General features: G+C 38.3%; 1 protein-coding gene across 4 annotated transcripts in view; it reads right to left on the minus strand.

Annotated features, from left to right (window-relative positions):
• The window catches only part of USP15 (ubiquitin specific peptidase 15), a 117,647-nt gene that overhangs the window by 77,556 nt on the left and 13,699 nt on the right, over positions 1-26,392 (minus strand). For all 4 annotated transcript variants that reach the window (XM_084877580.1, XM_084877581.1, XM_084877584.1 and 1 more), the window contains exons 2-3: positions 9,052-9,179; positions 4,892-5,022 (exon numbers count right to left, since the gene is read on the minus strand). In XM_084877580.1, the coding sequence (XP_084733706.1) occupies positions 4,892-5,022; positions 9,052-9,179 (259 nt within the window). The remainder of the gene's footprint in view (positions 1-4,891; positions 5,023-9,051; positions 9,180-26,392) is intronic.

The raw sequence follows: 26,392 nt of genomic DNA on the forward strand, positions 1-26,392 counted from the left end.
TACTTATTTATTATTAGCAATTTCTTTCAAATTAAATGTATTGGGGTGACATGGCTAATAACTCTATGCAAATTTCAAGTGTACAATTCTTTATTATATAATTGGTATACTGCATTATGTGCTTATCACTCATAAGCACATAATGTCTAGTTTCCCTCTATTACTATATATTTTACTGCCTTTACCCCCTTCATCCTTCCTCTTTGGTATCCTCAAATTGCTGTATGTGTCTATAAGTTTGTTTTGTTCATTTGTTGCTTTCTTTTTTTCAAACAAGTAATAAATATTTGTTCAAGGGTCTTAAGAGTTTACAAACTGGGAAAACAGCTAGGCAAAAACCCAGAAGTATTCTAAAGAAGAAAAAAAGTTAAGAGTTCTTATAGTAAAAAAGTACATTCTAAAGAAATATTAGACTTGCAGTCTTAGCCCTAAGATTGGTCCAGGCTAGTTATCAGTCAGATAACAGGTCATTTCAGTGCAGATCACTGGTGGTCTGTGAGGTCCAAAAGGTTGGTGAACGCTGGTAAATGATTGATGTCAGGAGGTCTGGCTATGTCTAGTGGACTAGATAACAATGTCAGATGGGTATCAGATGGCTTAGATAACTGAGTCCTTCACAGATAATCAGAGGGTTATTTGATGCACGCAGATCTACTATATCTAGGCTAGGGCAAATCACTCAACCTTCATGAGCCTCAGTCTTCCCATTCAATGACATGCTCAATGGTGAACAGACAAGGCCTTAACTTGGAGAACTCAGATGAGTTGTTGTCTCTGTTGCTTTCCATTTTATATCCCACATGAAATCATATGGCTCTTATCCTTTTCCATTTGACTTATTTTATTTAGCATGATGTTCTCAAGATTCATCCATACTGTCACAAATGGCAATTTGTCATCCTTTCTTATGGCCAATTATAATTACCATGACTTCTTTATCCAATCATCTATCAAAGGATTTAGGTTGTTTCCATGTCTTAGCTGCTATGAATAACATATTTTTACAGTATATGTTTTTAAAACATTTCAGATACCCTAAAGAGGAATTTTCCATAGTGGCTGTATCAGTTTACATTCTCACCAGCAGTGTCTTGAGGGGTACTTTTTCTTCACACATTATCTTCACCTCTTGTTATTTCTTGTCTTATTGATAATAGCTATTCTAACAGCTGTGAGGTGATATCACACTGTGGTTTTGATTTGCATTTCTTTTATAGCTAATGGTGATCATCTTTTCATAAGTTCTTTAAAGGCTTTTTGAGTTACCACCATTAACTTTTCTGAGGTCTTAACAATGACTTTTATAATCGCATCCTAGGCTTCAATTTCAGATCATACTTTACCGAGAGTGCCCTAAGTTTGATCGTTGCTCAAACATTTCTTAGTTTTAGCACTGTCTCCCATCTGGAGAGGCTAGAAATCTTCAAAACTAGAAAGTCTTGCCTCCTTTTTATTTAACACTAGAGGCCTGGTGCATGAATTTGTGCACCAGTAGGGTCCCAAAGCCTGACCTGCGGGATCAGGCCGAAACTGGTTCTCCAACGTAGTCCCAGATTTTGAGAGGGTAGAGGACAGGCCAAGGGACCTCACCGGCACATGATCAGGGCTGTGAAGGGATGCCAGAGAGGGACCACAGGAGGGCTCCAGGGCCTGTCTCGCTCAGTCATGGTCGGCCAGACCATAGCAGCAAGCTAACCTACTGGTTAGAGTATCTACCCCCTGGTGGTAGTGCACGTAATAGCGAGCGGTTGAGCAGCCTCACATAACATTAATATATTACACTTTAATTGGTTGAACGGCTGACTGGACAACTGAACACTTAGCATATTAGGCTTTTATTATATAGGATTCCTTTCTTTACCTTCTCTTTCTCTTCTCACATCTGACTATATAGACCTCTCAAATTTTGGCTTATCGTTCAGTTCATTTTTTTTAACCTTTCAATTTACTGCAATTGATGTATTGCTAACCTTTCTGGCACCTTACACCAAAGACCACTTTCTTCAAGGTTTCCTCACTTTCTTTTAGGCCCTCACTAGCAACCTACTCAATTTCTGAAATTCCACTACCAATTTATTCAAGGCTCTGTAGACTTTCATTAATACTTAAAAGTCCTCACAGCTTTTACCCACTGCCTGGTTCCAAAAACACCATTACATTCCAAGTTTTTTAGGCAGCACACTCCTATAGATATCAAAATCAGTATTACCTATCTACTGCTGCATAATAAAGTATCCCCAAACTCAGCAGCTTCACAAAGCATACATCTCACATAGTTTCTTGGGTTAAGAATCTAGAGCAGCTTAGCTGGATTGTTCTGGCTTGGGGTTTACATGAGATTGTTGTCAAGCTTTATGAGGGCTGGGGCTTCAAATATTTGGAAGCTCAAATGAGACTGGAGGAGTCACTTCCAAGCTTATTCGTGATTGTCGGTAGGTATGTTCCTCTCTTGTCCAGTGATCTCAGTTCCTTACTGTGTGAGGCTCTCCAAAGGCTGTCTGAGTATACAGTTGAATTCCCCAGACTAAGAAATGAGAGAGCATAAGGGCATGCACACCCAGGATGTAAGCCAAGTTGTCTTTTATAACCTAATCTTTTCTTTTTTAATAAAGTATAATTGACATAAAAGATTGTTAGTTTCAAGTATACAACATAACGATTTGATATTTGTATCTACTGCCAAATGAATGCCACAATAAATCTAGTTAACAACCTTCTTGTGAGGCCCCAAGGATCAATTTGCATATTACCTCTTCATTATATAGGATTGTTTTGCCAAAAAAGCAGTGCTGCATAGCGATTAAGAAAATAGTCAGGCTGCTTTAGTTTATAAACTGATATATCTCTCTAAAAGGCCCTGAATCTTGCATACTTCTGTTCTCATTTCTTCATCTTTAAAATAGAGATAACAATTTTTCCTCATAGGGTTTTCTGTGAGGATTAATTTAGTTAATAATGTATAGTAACCCCTCTTATACATGGTGGATACATTCTATGGCCTTCAGAATATGCCAGAAACCATAAATAGTACTGAATCTACATACTAGTAGACTATGTTTTTTCTTTTATATACATACTTATAATAAAGTTTATTTATAAATCAGGCACAGTAATAGCTTAACAATAACCAATATAAAATAGAACACATAACAATATAATGAAATAAATGTTTTGTGAATGTGATCTCTCTCTCTCTCTCTCTCCAACCCATCTGATGGGTTAGATGGCTACTAATTGATTTAACGGGCAGGTAAAAGATATATGCTGGGCAAAGAGATGATTCAGATCCCAGGAAAATGGAGAAAGAAGGTATGAGCCCTAGCTGGTTTGGTTCAGTAGACAGAGTGTTGGCCTGCAAACTGAAGGGTCCTGGGTTTGATTCCAACCAAGAGCACATGCCCAGGTTGTGGGCTGGATTCCCAGTGGGGGGGAATGCAGGAGGCAGATGACTGATGATTCTAATTTCTGATGTTTCTATCTCTCCCTTCCTCTCTGAAATCAATAAAAATAAAATTACAAAAAAAGATGTGAGATTTCAACATGCTACGTAGAATGGCATGCAACTGAAAACTTATGAATTATTTAATTCTTGAATTTTTCTATTTAATATTTTTTGGATAATGATTAAATCTAGGTAACTGAAACCATGTAAAGCAAAATTGTGAGTAAAGAGGGTTACTTTTATGTGCTTGTAACAGTGACTGGTATATCCTATCTAATAAGAGAGTAATATGCAAATCGACCGCACATCTGCTACACCCACTAGCCAATCAGGAGTGAGTATGCAAATTAATCAAACCAAGACAGGTGCGGCCCCAGCAATAGAGGAAGCCAAGCTTTCCGCACACCCTGGCCTGCCTGGACGCCACTCAAGGCTACAAAGTTTCAATTACGGAAGATAAATAAATCCCAACAAAAATGGCGGTGGCCATGGAGATGGAGAGAGCAGGAAGCTTGAGTTTCCCCTGGCGATGGAGGAAGCCAAGCTTCCACAGCCCTGGCCTGCCTTGGCCTCTGCTAAAGGGTACAAAGTTTCAATTATAGAAGATAAATAAATCCCAACAAAAATAGCTGTGGCTACGGAGCAAGCAGGAGGTTTGGCTCCGCTCAAAGCTACAAAGTTTTAAGATAAATAAATCCCAGATACCAAGGCCTCCGCTTGGGTTGCCAGGGGGTGTGGATGGCCTGAAAACTACCACAGGCCCATGCCCAGGCCACCCACGCACCAAGGGAACCCCCACCATGATCCAAGACACCTTTCAGGGCAAATCAGCTGGACCCCACCCAGGCACCAGGCCTTTATCCTATCTAATAAAAGAATAATATGAAAATTGACCATCACTCCAACACACAAGATGGCTGCCCCCATGTGGACACAAGATGGCCGCCACAAGATATCCAGCATGGAAGGGCTGTTGGGAGGGACCAGGCCTGCAAGGGAGGACAGTTGTAGGCAATCAGGCCAGCAAGGGAGGGCAATTGGGGGCAATCAAGCCTGCAGGGGAGGGCAGTTAGGGGCCAACAGGTTGACAGGGGAGCAATCAGGCTAGAGGGAAGTGGTTACAGGGTGATCAGGCTGGCAGGCAGAAGTGGTTAGGGGCAATTAGGAAGGCAGGCAGGCGAGCAGTTGGGAGCCAGAAGTCCTGGATTGTGAGAAGGATCCCAGATTAGAGAGGGTGCAGGCTGGGCTGAGGGACACCCCTCCACTCCCGTGCACAAATTCGTGCACCAGGCCTCTAGTAGTATATGATGGTTGCTGCACAACATACAGCAACATTTTATAGTTCTTTATCTCAAATATAATTGACAAGGCTTCACAAGTCACTTAATTAATAATAAAGTGTGAATTGTTCAGGAAAAACATTTCTAATCAGTTATTTTTAATATGTACCTTTCGTGCTATTGGTTCCTGACCTTCCATCAAAGTATACCAGCTGACAAGTTTATTCCAGCCCTCAGTTGGCAACAGTATGTAATCCAATTCATCAATAAGATGCTCCTTAAGTGATTGGGCATCACCATCTGTAAAAGGAAAAACAAATTCAGTACATAAAAACAACAACAACCATACATTCCTCTAAACACTCGGGCTGTACACAGCACAAATTACTTAAATTCATGAAAATTAATTAAAATATCTAAATAAGTTTTGAAGAAAGCTCTGAAAATGCTCACACCTAAATCTATATATTCCAAAATAAATTGTCCTTAAAAAGTTTCAATGTTTAACATTAGTCAAGCAACAATATTTAAAAACATAATTTTTTTATTAGCCTCAAAAAAATATAATAAGATATAATTGTTAGCCAAGGGGCCTAAAAAAATAGTGTTTTCCAAATACCGGTATTTTCAGTATCAGAGATCCGTCACATGGTAATAGTGGTCATTCTAGCATTAGCTGATAAAGGAAACTCAAAAAACAAATCAATAACCTTTCACAATGACTCCAAAGCACATGGGGCTGGAAACCACGATGGAAATCACAAGAGAGCATCCTGTGAACCAGCTCATTATTCTAGAAGGCCCATAATCTAGACTCTTCCCTAGAGCTAAAGTGGAAGTAGTTTTTCAGATATGATTCTAATTCTATGATCCACTTTCAAAATTCTGTTTAAACTAAAAATTTAATACAGGGCAGGCCAGAGATCCTGAATTATACCTATATCACAGTCCTATTTGGATATTCACTTATTATTATCTGGTCCCTTAGATCAATTTTCAAAGTACAGACACAGAAATAGTTTATTAAGTTATAAACAACATAAAGGGAATTCTCTCTGATCCAGTCTTAAATGATCAAGCATGGAAAACTAAATTGCTCTTGGTAGAATTTCAATAATAAGAACATACTATTCTTATTAGATATAAAAACATAAATTAAGCAGGAAAAATGTTGAAGGGTCTAAGAGATTATTTATTCTATATAAGATCAACCTAGGTCACCACAGAATCATACTGAATTTGAGAAAGTTTGTATTATATAGAGCAAAAATGGAAAATCTCTAGATTTTATAATATGGACCTCAATAGTAGATGTAAATGAAGTATTACTTTTTAAAGTCAATTTTTTTAAACCTTACTTGTCATTTTTAATTCTTGATGAAAACTGAAATTTGCAACACAGTATCAGAACATTCTGAAGATATAAAACAACACTATAAGTATAATTTACTATGATATATAATGCAGCAGATAACTATGTTATCTCAGTCACTCCTCAAAGCAATCCTATAAAATAGGTATTTTCCTTTTAGATTAGAAGATATATTCAGGGAAATTGAGTAACTTGCCCAAGATCATATATCCAGAAAATTGCACGTATAGTAAAAAATGTTGTTATAGAAAATTCTTTTATTTCAATTAATTTTCTACTATTATGAAATATCTCCATTTTTATTAAACAGATTTAGGTATTTTTAAATTGCCCAAGGTCACACAGACAGAAAATTAGTGAGATGTGATTCAAATCCTTTTACTCTCTCATCCATTTTCTTTCACTATAACAAAATGTTTCAAAGAAAACTCAGAAAAAAAAGTTTAAAGTTAAGACTTCAATGCTGTTTTTCACAATAATCGAGAGTTGGAGTAAATGATTTTATTATATACCAGAATGTAAGCAGTTTACATTCTGGTAAACTGTATCCATTTTTGTATCTAGTAGTCAAAATAAAATGATTATATTTAGAGGGAGAAAACATCCCTAAACACAGAATAGCTGATATTTGTTACTTTTGTGTTTACAGTATATAATTGATATATAATAAACTGCACATATTTAAAATGTACAGTTTGATAAGTTCTGACATATCAATACCAGTGTGAAACCATCGCCACTACCAAAATGATGAACATATCTGCTGGAAACCGATCATAGTCCAACTAATAAAGAGAAGTGGACAGGGAATCCAGGAGGCTGGTCAACCTTAATTGCTCTGAAGGGTCGGAGCTAATCACTCATTGTTTAGTTGAGACATTGGTAGCTGAAGCAGCCTCCACCTGTTAGTCTTACGTAAATTCTTGCTGATTGGCTATTATTGGAATTTCCTGCCTAAAGGATGTGGGTGTATCCCATAACTTTAATAAAAGGGATAGCAAAGCCAGAGTGGGGTTCCAGCCTGGCCCCCAATATTCCCCATATTAATACTTTTCTGGTCTCTTTCATTTGTGTGCGGCCTCCTCCAGAACCTGAGCCTGAACCCTGAACCTTGCGGGATGTGAAAGGGGTTCCCACACATATTCACCTCCTGCAGTTTTCCTTGTAGCCTTTTGTAATCTCTCCTTTCTGTCCATCCAAGTCAACCTTCCTATTGTGAGAAAACCACTTATTTGTGCTTTGCAACTACAGACTATTTTGCATGTACTAGAATTGTATATGAAAATTATGTGTGATTTCTGCTACCTTAGGCAAATCTGCATTTTCTAGAATCTTAGCTAAAAATACTATGTACTGTTTTATACAGCTTCGTTTATGCTGCGTAATTTTCTTGAGATGCATTTATGATTTTATGAATTAACAAGAGGCCTGGTGCACGGATTTGTGCACCAGTGGGGTTCCTTGGCCTGGCCTGCACCCTCTTGCAACTTAGGATCCTTAGGGGGATGTCGAACTTCCAGTTTCTACATGATCCCCGTGCACCAGGCCTCTACTATGCATATAAGATCTTTGGTGAATCTCTTCCTACCCTCTCCCCTCCCCCTTCCCTCTGAGATTTATCAGTCTGTTCTATGTTTCCATGACTGCGTTTAAGCTTTTGTATAGATAGATAGTTCATTTCTTTTAATCGCTCAGTAGAATTTCATTATATACCGTGTTTCCCCAAAATTAAGACATCCTCAGAAAATAAGACCTACTTACAGGTTTCCTTCTGAGTGAAATATAAGGCATCCCCCGAAAATAAGGCCCCCCCAGGCTAAACATGAGAGATTTGGTCCACTGATTCTGAAAGAAATGGAGTCACAAGAAATTCACCAGGAAATTCAGGAATTGGATTGTTATGATGATGTTCCAGAAGATGATGACATGATTGTCATTGAATAAATGAGTAAATTCTTGATACTATAGGATTCACAGTTTGTCTGGTTTGTGTTGACAACTACTGTATAAATTCCCTTTATTTTCATTTAACAATAAATGTGTACCGTATTCTTCTTCATGGAAAAATAAGACATTCCCTGAAAATAAGACCTAGCACATCTTTAGGAGCAAAAATTAATATAAGACACTGTCTTATTTTCGGGGAAACAGGGTAGATATATTTGTTTATCCATTCAGCTGTTGATGGGTATTTTGGATTGTTGCCAATTTTTTCTATTACAAATATACTGTTATAAACATTTGTGTACAAGTTTCCATATGAATATATACTTTCACTTTTCTTGGGCGAATGCCTAAGAATGGAATGGTTGGTTCCTATGGTAAATATACTTAGTGTTTTAGAAAACTGCCAGACTATATCATTCCCAGAAAGTGTATTAAAATTCCACTTGCTCCACATCCTTGTCAACACTTGGTATGGGGTCAGTCTTTTAAACTTTAATTATTTTAATACATGTATTATGGTTTTAATCTTCATTTCTTTAATGACTAATAATGTTGAATATCTTTGCATGTGCTTTTTGAAAACTTCTCTGGTGAAACATCTGTTCAAATCTTTGCCCACATTTTCCACTGGGCTTTATTAATGCAAAGACCCAAGAATATAAACATACGTTAGTGCTCCCCAACTTAAAAATATCTGTATCCATTAGGAAAAACAATATACAATACAACATTCCCCCCAAATAATAAGGTAACACTTTCTAACTTACATTCTTCATTTAAAGATTTAAATAATAATAAACCTATATATCATCATAAATGAAAAACAAAATTTGTCACGATATAAGCTAATTTACAGAATAATTTGAGTTCATTATATCAAATCTATTATACAAAGAAATTTCTAGTTTATCAATTTATGTATTAATGTACACATTTCTGTATTCCATATGTTGACTATAACTATTTGAAAGAAACACATTTAAAATTTGAATGAAAGAAGAAAATAATACCTTTGAGAAGTCCAGAGTTATCAATGGGTCCAGGATATACATTTTGATCTCCCATCTGGTACTTGTCCCAACTGTCAAAGCCAACATATTTTTTCCACTGTTTGAACCAGCGACTATCAACTAGGTACCTAAAAAAGAAAAATTGGTAAAGGAAAACCTGGAACTATAGGAACAGCACAGAAGCTATTTTTAATACAGTAAATCCTAATTTTAACAAACTTTGGATTTTAATGGACAAAATTTGTGGTCTATATATCATGTGCAAATTAACACTTCATTAATTTTAAAGTGCTTTTAACCAAGATTTGCTTATAATTAAATTAACAGGTTATTTTATTATTAATTCTCAGTTTAAAAAATACATATTTTATTGATTTTTTTACAGACAGGAAGGGAGAGGGATAGAGTTAGAAACATCGATGAGAGAAACATCAATCAGCTGCCTCCTGCACACTCCCTACTGGGTATGTGCCAGCAACCAAGGTACATGACCTTGACTAAAATTGAACCTGGGACCCTTGAGTCCGTAGGTTGACGCTCTATCCACTGAGCCAAACCAGGCAGGACTCACAGTTATTTTTAATACATTTTAGCGATCCGGCCATATGTTGAAAAAAACAACAACACTCTAGCAATTTTTCTGACATAAATATTACATTACCTACAATTATAGCCTATATATTTAAATTCAAAAGTCACTGCTTATAAATAATGTTGGAGTAATTGCTGCATCACCCTCAGTAACTGGTTATGTTGTCACCTAGCCTGACTTTCTGCAGCAGTTTGAACACATGCTGGGTGCGCTAGCCCCAACCCTGTGCATTTGTATACTGAGGTGACTGGTGAATGCATGTACTTACTAGACCTATTCATATAAATTTTTAAATTACTATAATACATATAGGAAACTTTTCTTGAAATTAAGCTTTTTATACATACTTAATTTTAATTACATACAAGTCTACACAAGTAAAAATAGGTGAACTAATTTGTAAATTTTTTAACATATGCATTCTGAGAACCTACTTTATTATATAACAGACATTTGGCTATAACGTACAAGCCCTCACCAGAATTGGTCTGTTATACTGAGGTCTTAGTATATTTCATTATATATATATATTAAAGTATGTACATACTTCAAAGATTATTGAGAATAATTTTAATGTCATACTATTTTAAGAAAAATATTTCACTTGTATAAAGTATTATTTCTATTATTCTATGTATCTACTATTAGATAATAAGTATTGACATACACATTTTTAAAAATTCCTTATAGCACTTTTAAAAAAATGCAAGTAACATCTTTCCATTAAAATATTTGCCAGGTTAAAATTCAAATGGTAATCATAAAGATCAAAACAAATTTTACAATGTAATGTGATAAAATATAATAAGAAAAATGGTTCTTTTGCAAAAAACTTACAAATACCATCTGTTAATTTCATATATTTTAGTGCTGATTATACTTATTATTATCAAAGTTATTTTTTAACTTAACAAATAATTAGTTTCTTTGCCAAAACTGTCTCCAACTACACTGTCTCCAACTGTTTCTCATACATTAGTATAATCTACTAGGACAGTGGTCAGCAAACTCATTAGACAACAGAGTCAAATATCAACAATACAACGATTGAAATTTCTTTTGAGAGCCAAATTTTTAAAACTTAAACTTCTTCTAAAGCCACTTCTTTAAAATAGACTCGACCAGGCCTTGGTATTTTGTGGAAGAGCCACACTCAAGGGGCCTAACAGCCGCATGTGGCTCGCGAGCCAGTTTGCCGACCATGGTACTAGGACAAGCAGGATTGATATATGATTGATTTTTGTAAGTGTAGCACACCAATTATTTAACTATATTTATCTTATTTTAAAAAAATTAGATTCTCATTAGGTGACCAGTGACAGATAAAAGTAAAATAATAGTTCTCTAGAAAAGAGAGCATAAAAAAATCATAAGCGTAAAGATTTTTATAAATTTATTCTGACTATATTATACCTACTATGAAATACTGCTTTGTCACTGGTTCATAATTCTCTTCCAAAAACATTCCCCCCACATTTAACCAGGTTCAATCACAAACAAAATGAAAAGTAAAGTTAACAAGACATGTAAACAAGTTTTTAGATCATCATCATGTTTTTGTGCTTTCTATACATAGCACTATAAGAATGTCTGAAAATCTCTGAAGCAAATACATCAACCTAACAAAACACCACTATTCTTAAAGAACATTCATCAAATTTAATTCCTTAAAAGTAGATATGAAAAAAAAAGTGGATATGGCAGAATTTCTATACATCAATACTCCAAACCCACTATTAGGGTTGTGTAACTAAGAGCCCCAAATCATAAAATTAGAGATTTATGAGGGAAAAAATATTATTAGACTCATAAGAGAACCCTATTTCTTAAAACAAATAGTTTAGAGTAGTATTGAGTTAATATGTTAAACTGATAATAAACAAAATTACACTAAATTGTATTTCACCCGTCAAAAAATTTTTACTTTCTCCTTTGCAATTTGAACAAGTGTTTCAGACATTTCATTTGCTTTCTCTGCAAAAAAAGGTCACACAAAATGATCTTTCCCTTATTCCATTCATCTTTATTTCTATCATTGTTCCAATTTCACAGTGTCTTAATTAGTTTAATCCTGATATATTGATATTTTAAGGCAAGTTCCCCCAACTTGTTTGTGTTACAAATTGTCTTAACTATCTTTGCCATCTGCTCTTCCATATGAATTTTATAAACAGCTTATCAAGTTACACACACACACACAACCACCATCAAAAAACAGTTTAACATGTTGATTGAAATTGTGTTAAATTTATAGATTAACAATCTATATATATATAAGAAGCCTAAGCGACCGAATGACCGGTTGCTATGACACGCACTGACCACGAGGGGGCAGACACTAAACGTAGGAGCTGTCCCCTGGAGGACAGTGCGCTCCCACAGCCAACCTCTCGCGGTCCCTCCCCTCAGTTGACCAACCTCCTGTGATTCCTTCCCCCAGCCAGCCAAACCCCCTCAGTCCCTCTCCCTGGCAATCTGCCAACCTCCAGTGGTCCCTCCCTGGCCAACTTCCTGCGGCCCCTCCCTCCAGTCAATCCACACCCTCCAATTGGCCCTGATCACTGGCAAGGCCAAGGCACCTACCCATGCACGAATGCATGCACTGGGCTTCTAGTAATATTATAATTTAAAATGCAATTTATAAAATTTACTTTAAAAACTGTTAGTGGAATAAATTTTATTTATTTAAAAGTTATTTCTAAATGATGGTGCTTTATCTCCCCAAGTATTCAATATATTCTTCACAGTTATAGTGAAGATTTGCACTTGGCAGTGTTCCTACATAACATGATATCATTATGAGAGGAGACTCTCCCATTTGATAACTATTTGGCTGCTTTCAACACTATTTTCAATTGCAAATAGACATCATACTTATATTACAGACAATCTATATCTTACTTATTGTAGTAAAGAAATATGAGAGAAGTAGAAAAAATGGGAGCATCTATTACAGAAACAATGTGTAGTCTTCTTAGGTTACTCACAAAAGACAATTATTAGATAAGTAGTCAAATCAAAATTTAGGACATTTACATAGATTTGTTGTACTGTAAAAACTCTACTCCTAATCTACGAATCTGCTAAAATCCCAATTCCTCAACTTGAATTGACAAAAGCCTAGAACAAAATCAATAGCTCATCAAGATTACAAATGAATGCACAAAGACCTGAATTTATACATTGTTGGGAGCCAACAGAGTTGAGGCAAGCAACTCAGTCTTAAGAAAATAGAATTAAGTTCCTTCTAGCAGAAGTTATGCGGTGCCCTGAGGGCTTGGCCAGAAGATAAGATTAACCTGCAGCTGAGCATCTTCCTGCCGCTTAGCAACTTCCCCTTCCTGATCCTCCCCCCTAGATAGCCCAGCCTTGGAATGTTGCACCTTGGAATGTTAGCCAATCCTGTGTTGCCAGATGCCAAAGACCCCTCTGCATAGGCAACCCTGCCCCCCTTTGTTTCTGCTGTATAAATACAGCCATTTCAAAGAATAAAGTTGAGGCTTGATCAGAACCTTGTCTTGCCTCCATTCTTTCGCGATCCTTGTTTGCTTCATTCTCTTAAGTGGTTCCTGTGTGCCCCCGTTGTTGCCCCGCGGGTCGGGACAAAATGGCGTCCAACGCGAGGCCACTGAAGACCTCCAACGAGAATGTCTACCGGAGAAGCCCTGTCAGGCACCCCCCAGAGTCGCCGCGAGGACCCGCGAGTGAAGACTCAGCACTAGATCGCCACGGTCCGCCTGCCGTGAGACAGATCGGAGTAAAGGTAGGTAGACGATTTTTCAAACAAGATTTCAGAACATTTCACCCCTTTTTGCTTGATTGTTATTATTGGTTTTCTCGGTTGGTTCCTTCCTGCCCACTAATAAGCACTCACTTGCTGATCTGGGGAAGAGTGAAAGGTACCCATTTTCGGCTGTGAGAACTCCGAATCACTTGAACTAGTACCGTCTCCCGGTTTTCTTAGCGAGAATCCTCTCCAATTAGATCTACTCTTAAAACCTTGAGTTTGCTTTGAACAAAAGGTCGTTCACCTCACAGACTCAACCACAGGGAGACCTGCGCGCCTGAGGAGGGCAAACGGGGTCTTCCTGTCTGTGAGGATCCGTGTAGGCGGATTATACCTACTGACTGTTTCACGCAAGCAAGGGAGTAAAGGGTAGAGTCGAAAAGAGAGTAATTCCACCTGAATTCCTGGATTGACGAGAAAATTCAAGCTGACCTGGCACGGGGTTTATACGTCCCGGAGGCTTACGTGGAGAAGGAATCTCTTTGAGAGCCATCCAATCGACCAATAATGGGGAATTCCTTGAGTTGTCATGAAATGTTCCTTGACGGTGTCAAGATTTCCCTTAGAATGCGAGGAGTAAGAGTTAAGAAAAAAGAATCTTAGAAAAAGGACTCAGGGAGTCCCTTCAGGCATGAGGAATTAAGGCTAGAAAAAAAAGAATCTTAGAAATGAAAGTGCTCTTTAGAGTGAATGTTGAAGTCTATGTGATCACAAAATAATGTTGTTTTTTGTTGTTGAAATTAGAATCTTAGTATATGTATGGAATTTAAAATCTATAATAAGTGGAACTCCACTGCTGAAACTACCTCTGACTTAATGCCTTGTTTAAAAATTATAAGAAAACTCACAGGGAAATGCAAATCTTGACCAAATTGGGTATTAATTATTATTTCAGAAAGCCAAAAAGAGAGCTGTCTATCTTTTAGGCATGAAAAGAAATTCAGCCAGATCTGTTGCTGATGCTTCCCCTGAAGTAAGCATGTGGGGGAAGGGAGAGACATGAGGCGATCCAATATAGAAGCCCGCTCTCCTAGTATATTAAATTAAAAATTTCCTTTCTCTCCATAAAAAAGTTTTAAAATTTTAGAAATGCATATGGGATATCTGTACACGTGTAAAGAGAAAGCTAGTATAAGACTAAATGCGCGCACGTCCGATTTCGGGTAAGTCTTGAACTGGCCTTAACTCTTTACAGGAGCTACAGAAATGAAAAACCCAGAACTGATTCTTTTTCCTGAGAAAAACAGCGAAAAAATCTTCTTGAAAGAAATTCAAGCTAATTCCAGCAACAAGATTTGCATTTCCATAATAAAGAATAGTTTTCAAAATGCTAGTGAACCTTATTAAAAAGTTAACTTTTAAGGCCTTCAAGAAAATAAGTAAATTTGTCTCTGTCATAGAATTTATCCAAAGTAAATACTTTAAAGATCTAAGTAGTCCAGATAACTGGCTACATCCTTTGTTGAGGGAGGAAAGGGTAAAGGCCCTTCCCCCAGCAGACAGTTAATATAGTGTCCTGCCAATAGCCATCTTAAAGAATGTGATAATTTACAGTCGAATAAACAAAACCTAGTTTCCCAGAACCACTGGCAAATAAAAATTAAAGTTCAAATTTGCCTTATAAAAAACTAGAGGACAGAATTGAATCTATTAATTGATTATGTCTTGTATTTCTCTTAAAAACATAAAGTGTTATTAATCTAAGAACTACTAAATATATTTGACTTGCCAGCTTTAAAAATTCAAAGTTCAAATTAAATTAGGAGAAATTGTAGAGTTGTAGTGATTAAATACTTAAAGCATAAAAACTTATTTTTAAGAAAAAAAATATATATATTTCCTCTAATAATTAGGAATTCAAAATAAGTTGCTTATTATTGATCTAATTAAAAAGAGGATTAATTCTGTGATCTCCACCAAAAATTTTTCTATACAAAAACTAGTCTAAATCTAATTGATGTCTTAAGATAATAGTAGATAATAATAACAGGTATTAAAATATTTAAATCATATATAGATATTTATTTGATGGTTTTTTCCATGTTAAAATGTCAAGGCCTTAACAGAGATGATTCTAGGAAAGCCCCAAGGGCCCTGAGTAATACAAGAAATTTATTCTCTCTTCTTATAGGAAAACTTTTTAAAACAGATCTAATATACTTAAAATTGCATGGAAAGCCTTATCAAATAAAAATTAATAGATATATATTAAATATTATGAAGGTTTTCACCTGTGGGAAAGGCAAAAACAATATATTTCTTAAATATAGCCAAATTTTTCAACAGCAATAAAATTTCAAGAAAGATAAAAGCCATGCTTTTGGATCAGACCAATAAAATCTTTGCCATTATTTTTTTAAACTAAAAATACCTACTTAAGTTACTTTATAAATTAGCTTTTACAATATAATCAATGTCATATAAATTAAGTTACATGAGAAGCCAATGTTTTATAAATAATTGAATCCTAACTATATATAGCCGCCTACATTTTAATTAAGCTAAAGGCAAGGCAACATTTGTGGCTTATGAATTCAGAAGTAAATTTGCTTTATTTTTAAAGTAAAGATACCTTGCCATGATAGCAGTCAGCACCTGTGCATTGCTACAGGTTGCCCAGGACCAAGGGCAAGGAAGGTTGGTGTACACACCCTTCTACATAGAAGTCAAAATACTTAATATTTTATATTCTACCGGGAACCCTGGCTTAGGGGCTTGATTTATATCTAACACAGAATAGTATTAACAACCACATTAAAAGAAATTTTTTATCTCAGGTATTAACCATTTTAACAGATAGATCCAGTTCTAGAAAGGCTAGATATACTACAGCAGAGGAGCAAGGTCCTTCAAACCTCTTATATTTCAATAGAAATACAAGCTCTTATTTATGCCTTAACAGATTTTACTACAAAGCCCATCAATCTATAATAATAGTACTTATATGGTAAATATAGCAAATATTATTAAAACAGCTATTATAAGGCACATTAATTCAGAGGAACTTTTCATTTAATTTTCAGTCTATAAAATGTTATTTGAGAATGGCAATTTTCATATTTTATTAGAAACAATGTTCTCAGTATATTATCCAACTTCCTATACCAACCTTAGGAATAAATTCCCGAGGACTTATACTTTAAAAATTTTTAAATTGTGATGCAGATCGTACAGCAGGCGAAAGGCATCAGGCCTCCTGTACTATAGCCTCCACCGAGTCAGCTAGGTGGAAGGAAGCATAAACAAGAAAAGAGTTTTATCAGACTCAGTAATAATGTGGGGCTAGGAGTGGCTGTACATTCTTATACTAAGTTATCTAATCAAGTAATCAATGATGTCCAAGCCCTCTCTAGTATCATTAATGATCTCCAAGACCAAATTGACTCCTTAGCTGAAGTTGTTCTACAAAATAGGAGAAGGTTAGACTTACAGCAGAGCAGAGAGGGATATGCTTAGCCCTACAGGAACGCTGCTGTTTCTACGCCAACAAGGCCGGAATCGACTGAGACAAGAAAGCGGCGGAAAGAACTGTTCGAGAACCCTCTCTGGAGCGGACTAAACGGACTTCTCCCCTACCTTCTCCCCATCCTGGGCCCCCTCATAGGTTTCTTATTAATCCTATCCTTTGGCCCCTGGGCTTTTCGGAGGTTAACAGATTTTGTAAAACAACATATTGACAGCATCTTGGCCAAACCCATCCAGGTACATTACCACCGTTTAGCCGTAGCTGACCATGAGCAAGATTATGAACTTTACCATCGCTCCCTCCCTGCGGGGACAGCATGATGACCAGAGGAATGCTTACCTACTCCTCACTGGGAGAAAGGTATGGGTACTGATATGGGTGCAGAGCAAAGCATTGTAAGGGAAGGTCCAAAAAATTTTCCAACCCCCTCTTCCCAAGGGAAGGTCACGGGAAAATTTCGACCCCCTCTGGATTTCCCTGTGAGCATACCTGGTTTGCATAGAGGTTGGTATCAATACAAATCCAATCGGCTCTGCCTCTCCTCTCCAAAAGATACCAAGAGCCGCTAACACTGGTGGGCCTGGGAAACCCACGGAGGAACCAGGTCACTACTCCCCCAATCAGTTAAGGCCCACCCTCAATTAAGACAAAGGGAGGAGATGTTGGGAGCCAGCAGAGTTGAGGCAAGCAACTCAGTCTTAAGAAAATAGAATTAAGTTCCTTCTAGCAGAAGTTATGCGGTGCCCTGAGGGCTTGGCCAGAAGATAAGATTAACCTGCAGCTGAGCATCTTCCTGCCGCTTAGCAACTTTCCCTTCCTGATCCTCCCCCCTAGATAGCCCAGCCTTGGAATGTTGCACCTTGGAATGTTAGCCAATCCTGTGTTGCCAGATGCCAAAGACCCCTCTGCATAGGCAACCCTGCCCCCCTTTGTTTCTGCTGTATAAATACAGCCATTTCAAAGAATAAAGTTGAGGCTTGATCAGAACCTTGTCTTGCCTCCATTCTTTTGCATTCCTTGTTTGCTTCATTCTCTTAGGTGGTTCCTGCGTGCCCGCGTTGTTGCCCTGCGGGTCGGGACAATACATTCTCAACAGCACTCTCAATCCTTGGTATACTCTTAATCCTTGGCATAACAGCACTCTTAATCTTGGTATACAGATAAGCCCAATTTTATCCTCTGGGTTTCTTTTTTGAATAGTTATAATTATTTGAAAAATTGCTATTTCATGACTTTTATTCTTCACAAATAGTCATAACTATTATTTCAGGATGAAAGCTAAATTCTTAGCATTGCCTAACAGATCTTTTTAAATGATAATTTAATAAAACCATAATTAAAATTATACTTTAATAAAATAATCAACATATAAACCAAGAAGACAAAACCGAGTCCATTAGCAGGGTCCAATGACACATAAGAATTCAATCTATCTATATAAAGAGGGAATATGCAAATTGACCGTCACAAAGATGGTGGCACCTGCAGGGTTTCTGTAACCCAAGATGGCTGCGCCCACAGCAGAGGATGAGTTCCCGTAACAAGTCTTAAGGAGCAATCAGTAGCGACCTGAGCCAGCATCACACACACACACACACACCCCCGCCCGGTGGGGCTTGATGGGGACCTCAAGATGCATCCCCTGCCGAAACCGGTTTGGCTCAGTGGTAGAGCGTCAGTCTGCGGACTGAAAGGTCCCAGGTTCAATTCCGGTCAAGGGCATGTACATTGGTTGCGGGCACATCCCCGGTAGGGGGTGTGCAAGAGGCAGCTGGCCGATGTTTCTCTCTCATCGACGTTCTAGCTCTATCTCTCTCCCTTCCTCTCTGTTAAAAATCAATAAAATATATATTAAAAAAAAAAAAAAAAAAAAAAAAAAAGATGCATCCCCTGCCCTGATGCTGGGCCAGGACACCACAGGCCATGCCTCTCATCCCATACTGGGGGACCTGAGGCTGCGCCCCCACACCAAGCAGGGCTTGACAGGGAACCTGAGGCTGTGTCCCCCACCCAGTGGTTCTATTTTATTAATCAGTATATTTTGTTCATTAGATTCCTTGTTCATTTATTTTAATTTTTAGATTTAATTGTTGATATGTGTTTATTGCCATTTTATTATTCATATTTTTTACCTTTTTCCTCCTCCTTCTTCTTAAAGAAGACCCTACAACATTTTATGTAATACTAGCTTGGTGATGATGAAATCCTTTTCGCTTTTTCTTGTCTGGGAAGTTCTTTACATGTCCTTCAATTCTAAATGAAGTGTAGTCTTCTTAGGTTACTCTACTCTGTAGAGTAACCTTGGTGTAAATACTAGTTTTTTGTTTGTTTGTTTTTAAAAAAAATATATTTTATTGATTTTTTACAGAGAGGAAGAGAGGGATAGAGAGTTAGAAACATCTATGAGAGAGAATCATAGATCAGCTGCCTCTTGCACAACCCCCACTGGGATGTGCCCACAACCAAGGTACATGCCCTGGACCGGAATCGAACCTGGGACCTTTCAGTCCGCAGGCTGACGCTCTATCCATTGAGCCAAACCGGATTCGGCTAAATCCTAGTTTTTAATCACTTTTGAGTATTTCTTCCCAATCCCTTCTGGCCTAGAAAGTTTCTGCTGAGAAATCATCTGACAATCTTATGGGCCCTCCCTTGCAGGTAACTAACTGTTTTTCTCTTCCTGCTTTTAAGATACACACTGGCTTTAACCTTTGGCATTTTAATTATGGCATGTCTTGGTGTAGGCTTCTCTGGGATCATCTTGTTTGGGACTTTCTGAACTTCTTGGACTTATATGTCTATTTCTTTCATGTGGTTGGGGAAGTGTTCTGTCATTTTTTCAAATAGGTTTTCAATTTCTTGCTCCCTTTCTTCTCCTTCTAGAACACCAATGATGTGAATGTTGGTATGCTTGAAGTTATCCAATCTTCATATGCTTTGGACTTTTTCTTTTTGCTCTTCTGATTGGGTATTTTTTGCTTCCTCATATTAGAAATCACTGATTTGATTATCGGTGTTGTCTACTTTACACTTGATTCTCTGTAAATTATTCTTCATTTCAGATAGTGTATGCTTCATTTGTGAGTGTTCCTTTTTTATGTCATTGATATTCTAAATTCCTTGAAGTTAATCACTAAGTTTTAAAGATATCATCAAGTTCCTTGAAAATTCTTATAACCATTGTCTTAAAATCTGTATAAGGTAGTTTGCTTGCTTTCATTTCATTTAGTTCTGGAGATTTCTTCTATTCTTTCATTTGTGACTTTTTTTTTTTTTTTTTGTCTGCATTCTGGCTGTTTCCCTGCGTTTGTTTCTACGTATTAAGTAGAGCTGCTATGTTACCTTGAATTGGCAGAGTAGCCTTGTGTATTAGGTGTTCTATAGAGCCCAATGACTCAGCCTCCCCAATCACCTGAGCTGGACACTAGGTGCGCCCCTGTGTGGGCTGTGTGTGCACTGTCCTGTTGTAGTTGACCCTGTTTACTGTTGGCATCACTGAGAGGGACTGGCCCCCAGGCCAACTGGCTGTGAGGACCAGCTACAACTACACAGAAGAGCTGCTCTGCAGGAGCCACCCCTATGGAACAGAACTTGATTCAGTGGGGTTTTGGAGCTGAGTCTGACCCATGAGTGTGTCACTCATGGATATGGTAGGGTTGCGATCTGGTGTGGTCTGAAGCTGACCACTGAATACACTGGCTCTGGGGCCTCCTGAGAGATGCAAAGTCAGCTACTTCCTTGTCCTTCCTGGGGCCACCCAGCATGAGCTACAGAGCGATCTGCCACTGGCTGCTACTTACATTGGACTTGGAGGTGCCCAGAAGAGGCCAACCTGTGAACCAAGGCAGGCTGCTGCCAGTGCTGGCCCTGAGGCCTCTTATTGAGTAGTATGAGGCATTCTGAGGTCGGCTGCTCCTTGATTTGAGAGATTTTTAAAAAGTCTCTATGCCAGGACAGGCTATTTATATGGGAAGACCACTACAGACAGCTTGGGTAGGATAACAAATTGTGTGGGGTGGGATCTCAGGGAGTCACCAACAACAGGGCAACAGTATGATGGAAGCTCACATATGGCACCTGCCAGTTGTCTCTGTGGCAGGGGAGGTCTCAGCATAGAGACAATGGCCTCTGCCAGCACTTTTGTCTGAAAGAAAGCTGCCTCTCAGTTCTTGTTTTGATGCCAAACAATTTAGTTCCTACTTGTATGGATCCTTTCAAGCTGTTGCCCCAGTGCTGGAACTCAGAGGAAGTGAATCTGAGTAAATCTGTGCACTGGCCCTTTAAGAGAAACACCTGGAACTCCAGTATCCTCCAGCTCACTCAGCCACAATTCCCACTGGTTTTTAGAGCCCAAAGTTACAAAGTCACCCTGGGCTGAGGGATCTGGTGTGGGACTGGGACTCTTTACTCTTTATATAGACATACTGCAGGCAAGACAGCCTTTTCAATTAACAAAACACCACATGTGGGTATCTGACCAGCCAGTTCCACGATTCTGCAAACAGCCTCTGCCCCTCCTACCAGCCTCAATGTGGTTTCTTCTCTAATTCTCTAGCTGTAGTTCTTCCATTCAGCCAGATTTCAGATAGTTCTGAATGATGGTCTTTCTCTGGTTTATTTGTAATTTTGATGTGTTCTGGGAGGATGTGAGTGCAGAGTTTACCTATGCTGCCATCTTGACTAGAAGAACCCTCATTTACTTTGCAACTGGGCATGGTAGGTCTTCCTATCCCAATGGGCCCTCGAAAAGGTTCTCACAAAGTCACCAACACTCACCCTAACAAATCCAAAGCATCCATAATTTTATGTACCTTATCAATATTTTTTTAGAAAGTGATTCCACTTTTGACGGGAGGGATACTCCTTTCTTTTTAAAAAAACAAAACAAAACAAAAAACAACTTTCTTTTCCTCTGTTTAAATGTTAGTATTCCATAGAGCTGTCCTCTACTTTCTGCTTCTCTGTTAATACATTCTCATACCAATGATTCCAAAATCTGTATTCCTGGGCTAGTCCCTAAGTTCTTGAACCATATTTCCAATTCCTACTAGTCCATGTCAACTTCCATTTTTCAAACATTTAGACCTTGAGTTGCCAATCATATCCATAATACAAAATGTTTAGCATTTCTTTACTAAGTGATGCCATCAGTATTTAACTTATCAAGCCAGAAACCATAATTATCCTATATTCCTCCATAACCCCTTAACATCTAGTAATCAAATCTCTTCATTTTTCAGAAAAGTATCTTAGTTTTGTATCTCCTCTTCCCCATCATTTTCAGTGGCATAGATTACTCTAACAGCTGCCTAACTTGTCCCTCTTTTTAAGTTTGCATCGTTCTCCATTCTGCTGCCACATTTTATTATTTTTTCATCACAAGTTGCCAATAGCACTTTATTTCTTCTTTTCAACATCCTATTCTGCAGCTTTAACTCTTTTTGGCCTGGATATGAAGAGCAGGGCAGTGGCACAGGCCATGGGAAGACTGGCAAGTATCTTGAAGTTCTTCTGATGGCCCTGGCTTTCTCCTTCTTGCAGATATTCTGTATGGGCATGACTGGTCCTGTCAGTTAGGTGGCCGAGTTTTTCCTCTTGCCTGCAGTAGGTCTATGTGAAGAGTAAAGAGTCCCAATCCCACACTAGATCCCTCAGCCCAGGGTTCCAGTGCTGGGAAGAGAAGTCCCTTAACTTTGGGCTCTAAAAACCAGTGGGAATTGTGGCTGAGTGACTGTCTTGGAGGATACAGGAGTCCCAGGTGTCTCTCTTAAAGAGCCAGTGCACAGATTTACTCAGATTCCCTTCCTCTGAGCTTCAGCACTGGGGCTGAACTGTCTTCCTTCTTGGGGGCCAAAGGCTTTCTGGAGAAGAGTATGAGCTTTAATGGTTATTCCTTCAGCTGTTCACATGGGCCTGAAGAGACTTGGTGCACTTGTTCTGCCTCCTCAGATAAACTGACATCCCAATGGTCTGTGGCACCTTTCTTGGATGCCATCCACCCTTAAGCCCTGCTGCTAGCAATTGGTGTGGTACCTCACGCTGGGGCACCTCACTATGGGTTAGGGTTAGGGGTCAGGGCACAGAGCGACACACTGCATTTTGGCTTGCTGGGCCTTCTTTCACGCAGGATGGTTAAACCACGAGGAAATATGCCACTGCCAGTTCTTATGGAGGTGGGACTTTAGGATCATGCCATTTCAGCTGGGCAGCCGCCTATAGGCCTTCTTCAAAGAAGAATGGCCACAAGAAAGGCTATAGACATTTTAAAAACAACTAGGATTATCACTGCTCTGTTTAAATTAAAATTCTAATATTGCAAAACAGAATATAAATGCTTTATCTATATATATACAATATATAAAAGGCTAAGCAACCATCCAGCTGTCTGGTAAGTATGACTTGCACTGACCACTAGGGGGCAGGCGCTCAATGAAGAAGTGGAGAGCTGCAGTGACTTGGCAGCGGCAGTTCTCGGGATACACAGCCCGAAACCAGAGAGAAGGGAACCTAATTCCTTGCAGGGCCACGTGATTCCACCTTCAGCCGTGGTTATGTTGTTGCTGGGGCATTTTCGGCCCCGAATCTGGTTTACTGCACACTTGTGTTTGCATTTCACACCCTGTATGACAGCAACTTTGCAGAGTGCCCTCTTGCACTCTAGGACCCCTTGGGGGATGTTGGAGAGCCAGTTTTGGCCCGATGCCCCTAGGCTAGGCCAAGGGACCCCCACCCGCTAAAGGAACCCTGCTCACTCCGCAGATGCCCTTCGAACCGTGGCACTGCCCCAGGTGCAGCCAGCTGGGAAGGGACCGCAGGAGGTTGGCTCCAGGGCATGTCCAGCCCATCTCGCCCAGTCCCACCCCACCAGCCACCTTCTAATTTCCTTTCAATGTGCACAAATCTGTGTACCAGGTCACTAGTATGTATATAAAGTTTTTGTATGAAGTGTTTTAAGATTAATTAGTTTGTCATAAAAGTTACTTTTTCCCTCAATAACTGATGGGGAAACCAAAACTCAGAAAGGCTATATGACTTACCAAGGTCATACACTACTGAGTATGCAGAGCCAGCTTTCAGTTTGTACTGTAATTTTCATATTCTCAAGTTCAATGCTCTTTCTATTGTATTAAACTTAATTTTAAATCCCAGTTATTTAACCAAGACCTAAAGATGTAACAGATGCTTGGTGAAATCATATGTTATTATTACCCTCTTTATGAAAGTTAAGGATTCTCTTTTTTAAAAAAAAAAAATTTTTTTATTGATTTTAGAGAGGAAGGGAAAGGAACAGATAGAAACATCAATGAGAGAGAATCACTGATCAGCTGCCTTCTGCAAGCCCCACATTAGGGTTAGAGCCTGCCACCCGGTCATGTGCCCCCCATCAGAATCAAACCCAGGACCCTTCAGTCTCAGGTTTCTATCCACTAAGGAAAAATGGCTAAGGCAGTAAGAATTCTCTTTATAAAGTGTGGCAGAAAAATATCATGTTATCACCAAGATATAAGAATGAAAATACTTATCTAAAAGGCATAGTCCAGCAATTTTATCCATTTACAGATGAACAAAACAAATAATTTTAAAGTGGGCAATCTTCGGTAAATGCTAGACCTTTGCCCATCAGGAACTTAGCAGTAAAGCCTGAGCATTTGTTCAAAATCATGTTTTCATATCAGTTAATATTAGAACCATGTTTTCATATCAGTTAATATTACAGAAAAATAAACACTATCTTTCTTTTAAAAGATTTTCTTGAGTTGTGATAAACACTAAATTGTGGATGAATTTTTTCACACCCAAATTGTTTTCATGATAATTTTTGCTTAAAATTCTTGATTCATGATTACATTTCTTACCTGTTGAAATGAGACTTGAATGGATATGAATTCTAATTATATTGTAGAAGACTAACCAAAATTCTTTTCCTGCTATTACTTGCTGTGAGGTCTTAAATTACTCAGCACTAAAACCTTCAGATTGTGTATCTTACAAATGAAAATTCATTTTCAAAAATATTTATTACAGGTCTAATATGTTATTTCATATGAACAGGTTATCAGAATATCCAAGGTCTCTCTGTTCATGGAATTCAGAGTCCAGTGGAGAGAGACAGTATATAATGAAGATATGTAGTAGAATATCACGGTAAGTGCTGTGAAGGAAAAGTACAAGGAGCTATGCTTTGAATGCATAAAAAGAGTCACTATCCTACATAAAGTGTTTCCTTGAAAATAAGACATTCTCCGAAAATAAGACCTACTTACAGGTTTCCTTCTGAGTGAAATATAAGGCATCCCCCTGAAAATAAGGCCCCCCCTAGGCTAAACATCAGAGATTTGGTCCACTGATTCTGAAAGAAATGGAGTCACAAGAAATTCACCAGGAAATTCAGGAATTGGATTGTCATGATGATGTTCCAGAAGATGATGACATGATTGTCGTTGAATAAATGAGTACAGTGGTGCCTCACACAACGAACTTAATTCGTTCCAGGAGCAAGCTTGTTATGCGAAAAGTTCGTTATGTGAAAATCGTTTTCCCATAACAATATATGTTAAAAAAAATAATTCGTTCTGTAGCATAAAATATGCTAAGATGACATAAAAAAATATGCTAAGATGACATATTTTTATTTAGATACATCTAAAAACATAATTTAAAAAAAAAAAAACACACATTTTTTAAATTTTAAGACAGACTAAGTAGAGTCTACCGAATCTTGCACATCTTCATCCATTTTCTGCTTTTTGGCCGATGGTTTCATGAAAAACCTGTCCAAAGTTCGCTGTGCGAGGCGTTCGTTATGCGAGGCACCACTGTAAATTCTTGATACTGTAGGATTCACAGTTTGTCTGGTTTGTGTTGACAACTACCGTACTATTGTACCGTAAACAGGTAATAAATTTCCTTTATTTTCATTTAACAATAAATGTGTACCGTATTCTTCTTCATGGAAAAATAAGACATCCCCTGAAAATAAGACCTAGCGCATCTTTGGGAGCAAAAATTAATATGACACTGTCTTATTTTTGGGGAAACAGGGTAATAAAGAGGTAATATGCAAATTGACCCTCATGCCCTCACAAAGATGGCCATCTTCACGTCCTCATAAGATGGCCTACAGGGAGAGCAGTTGGGGGTGACCAGGCCTGCAGGGGAGGGCAGTTGGGGGCAATTCGGCCAGCAGGGGAGCAATTAGGTGTCAATCAGGCTGACAGGGGAACGGTTAGGGGGCTATCAGGCTGGCAGGTGAGCAGTTAGGGGCAATCAAGCAGGCAGACAGGTGAGTGTTTAGGAACCAGCAGTCCCGGATTGGGAGAGGAATCCCAGATTGGAGGCTGGGGGACACCCCACTCCAGTGTGCATGAATTTCATTCACCAGGCCTCTAGTTTAGAATAAAGGAAAGTTTCTTTGAGGAAATACCATTTTAGCATATGAATAGGAGTTATTTCAGGGAGAGTAAGAAAAAAAACTGCTGTCTACATTGAAGGAACA

This window comes from Pipistrellus hanaki (assembly GCF_964339955.1).
Source record: "Pipistrellus hanaki genome assembly, chromosome: 3".
Lineage (NCBI taxonomy): Eukaryota > Metazoa > Chordata > Mammalia > Chiroptera > Vespertilionidae > Pipistrellus > Pipistrellus hanaki.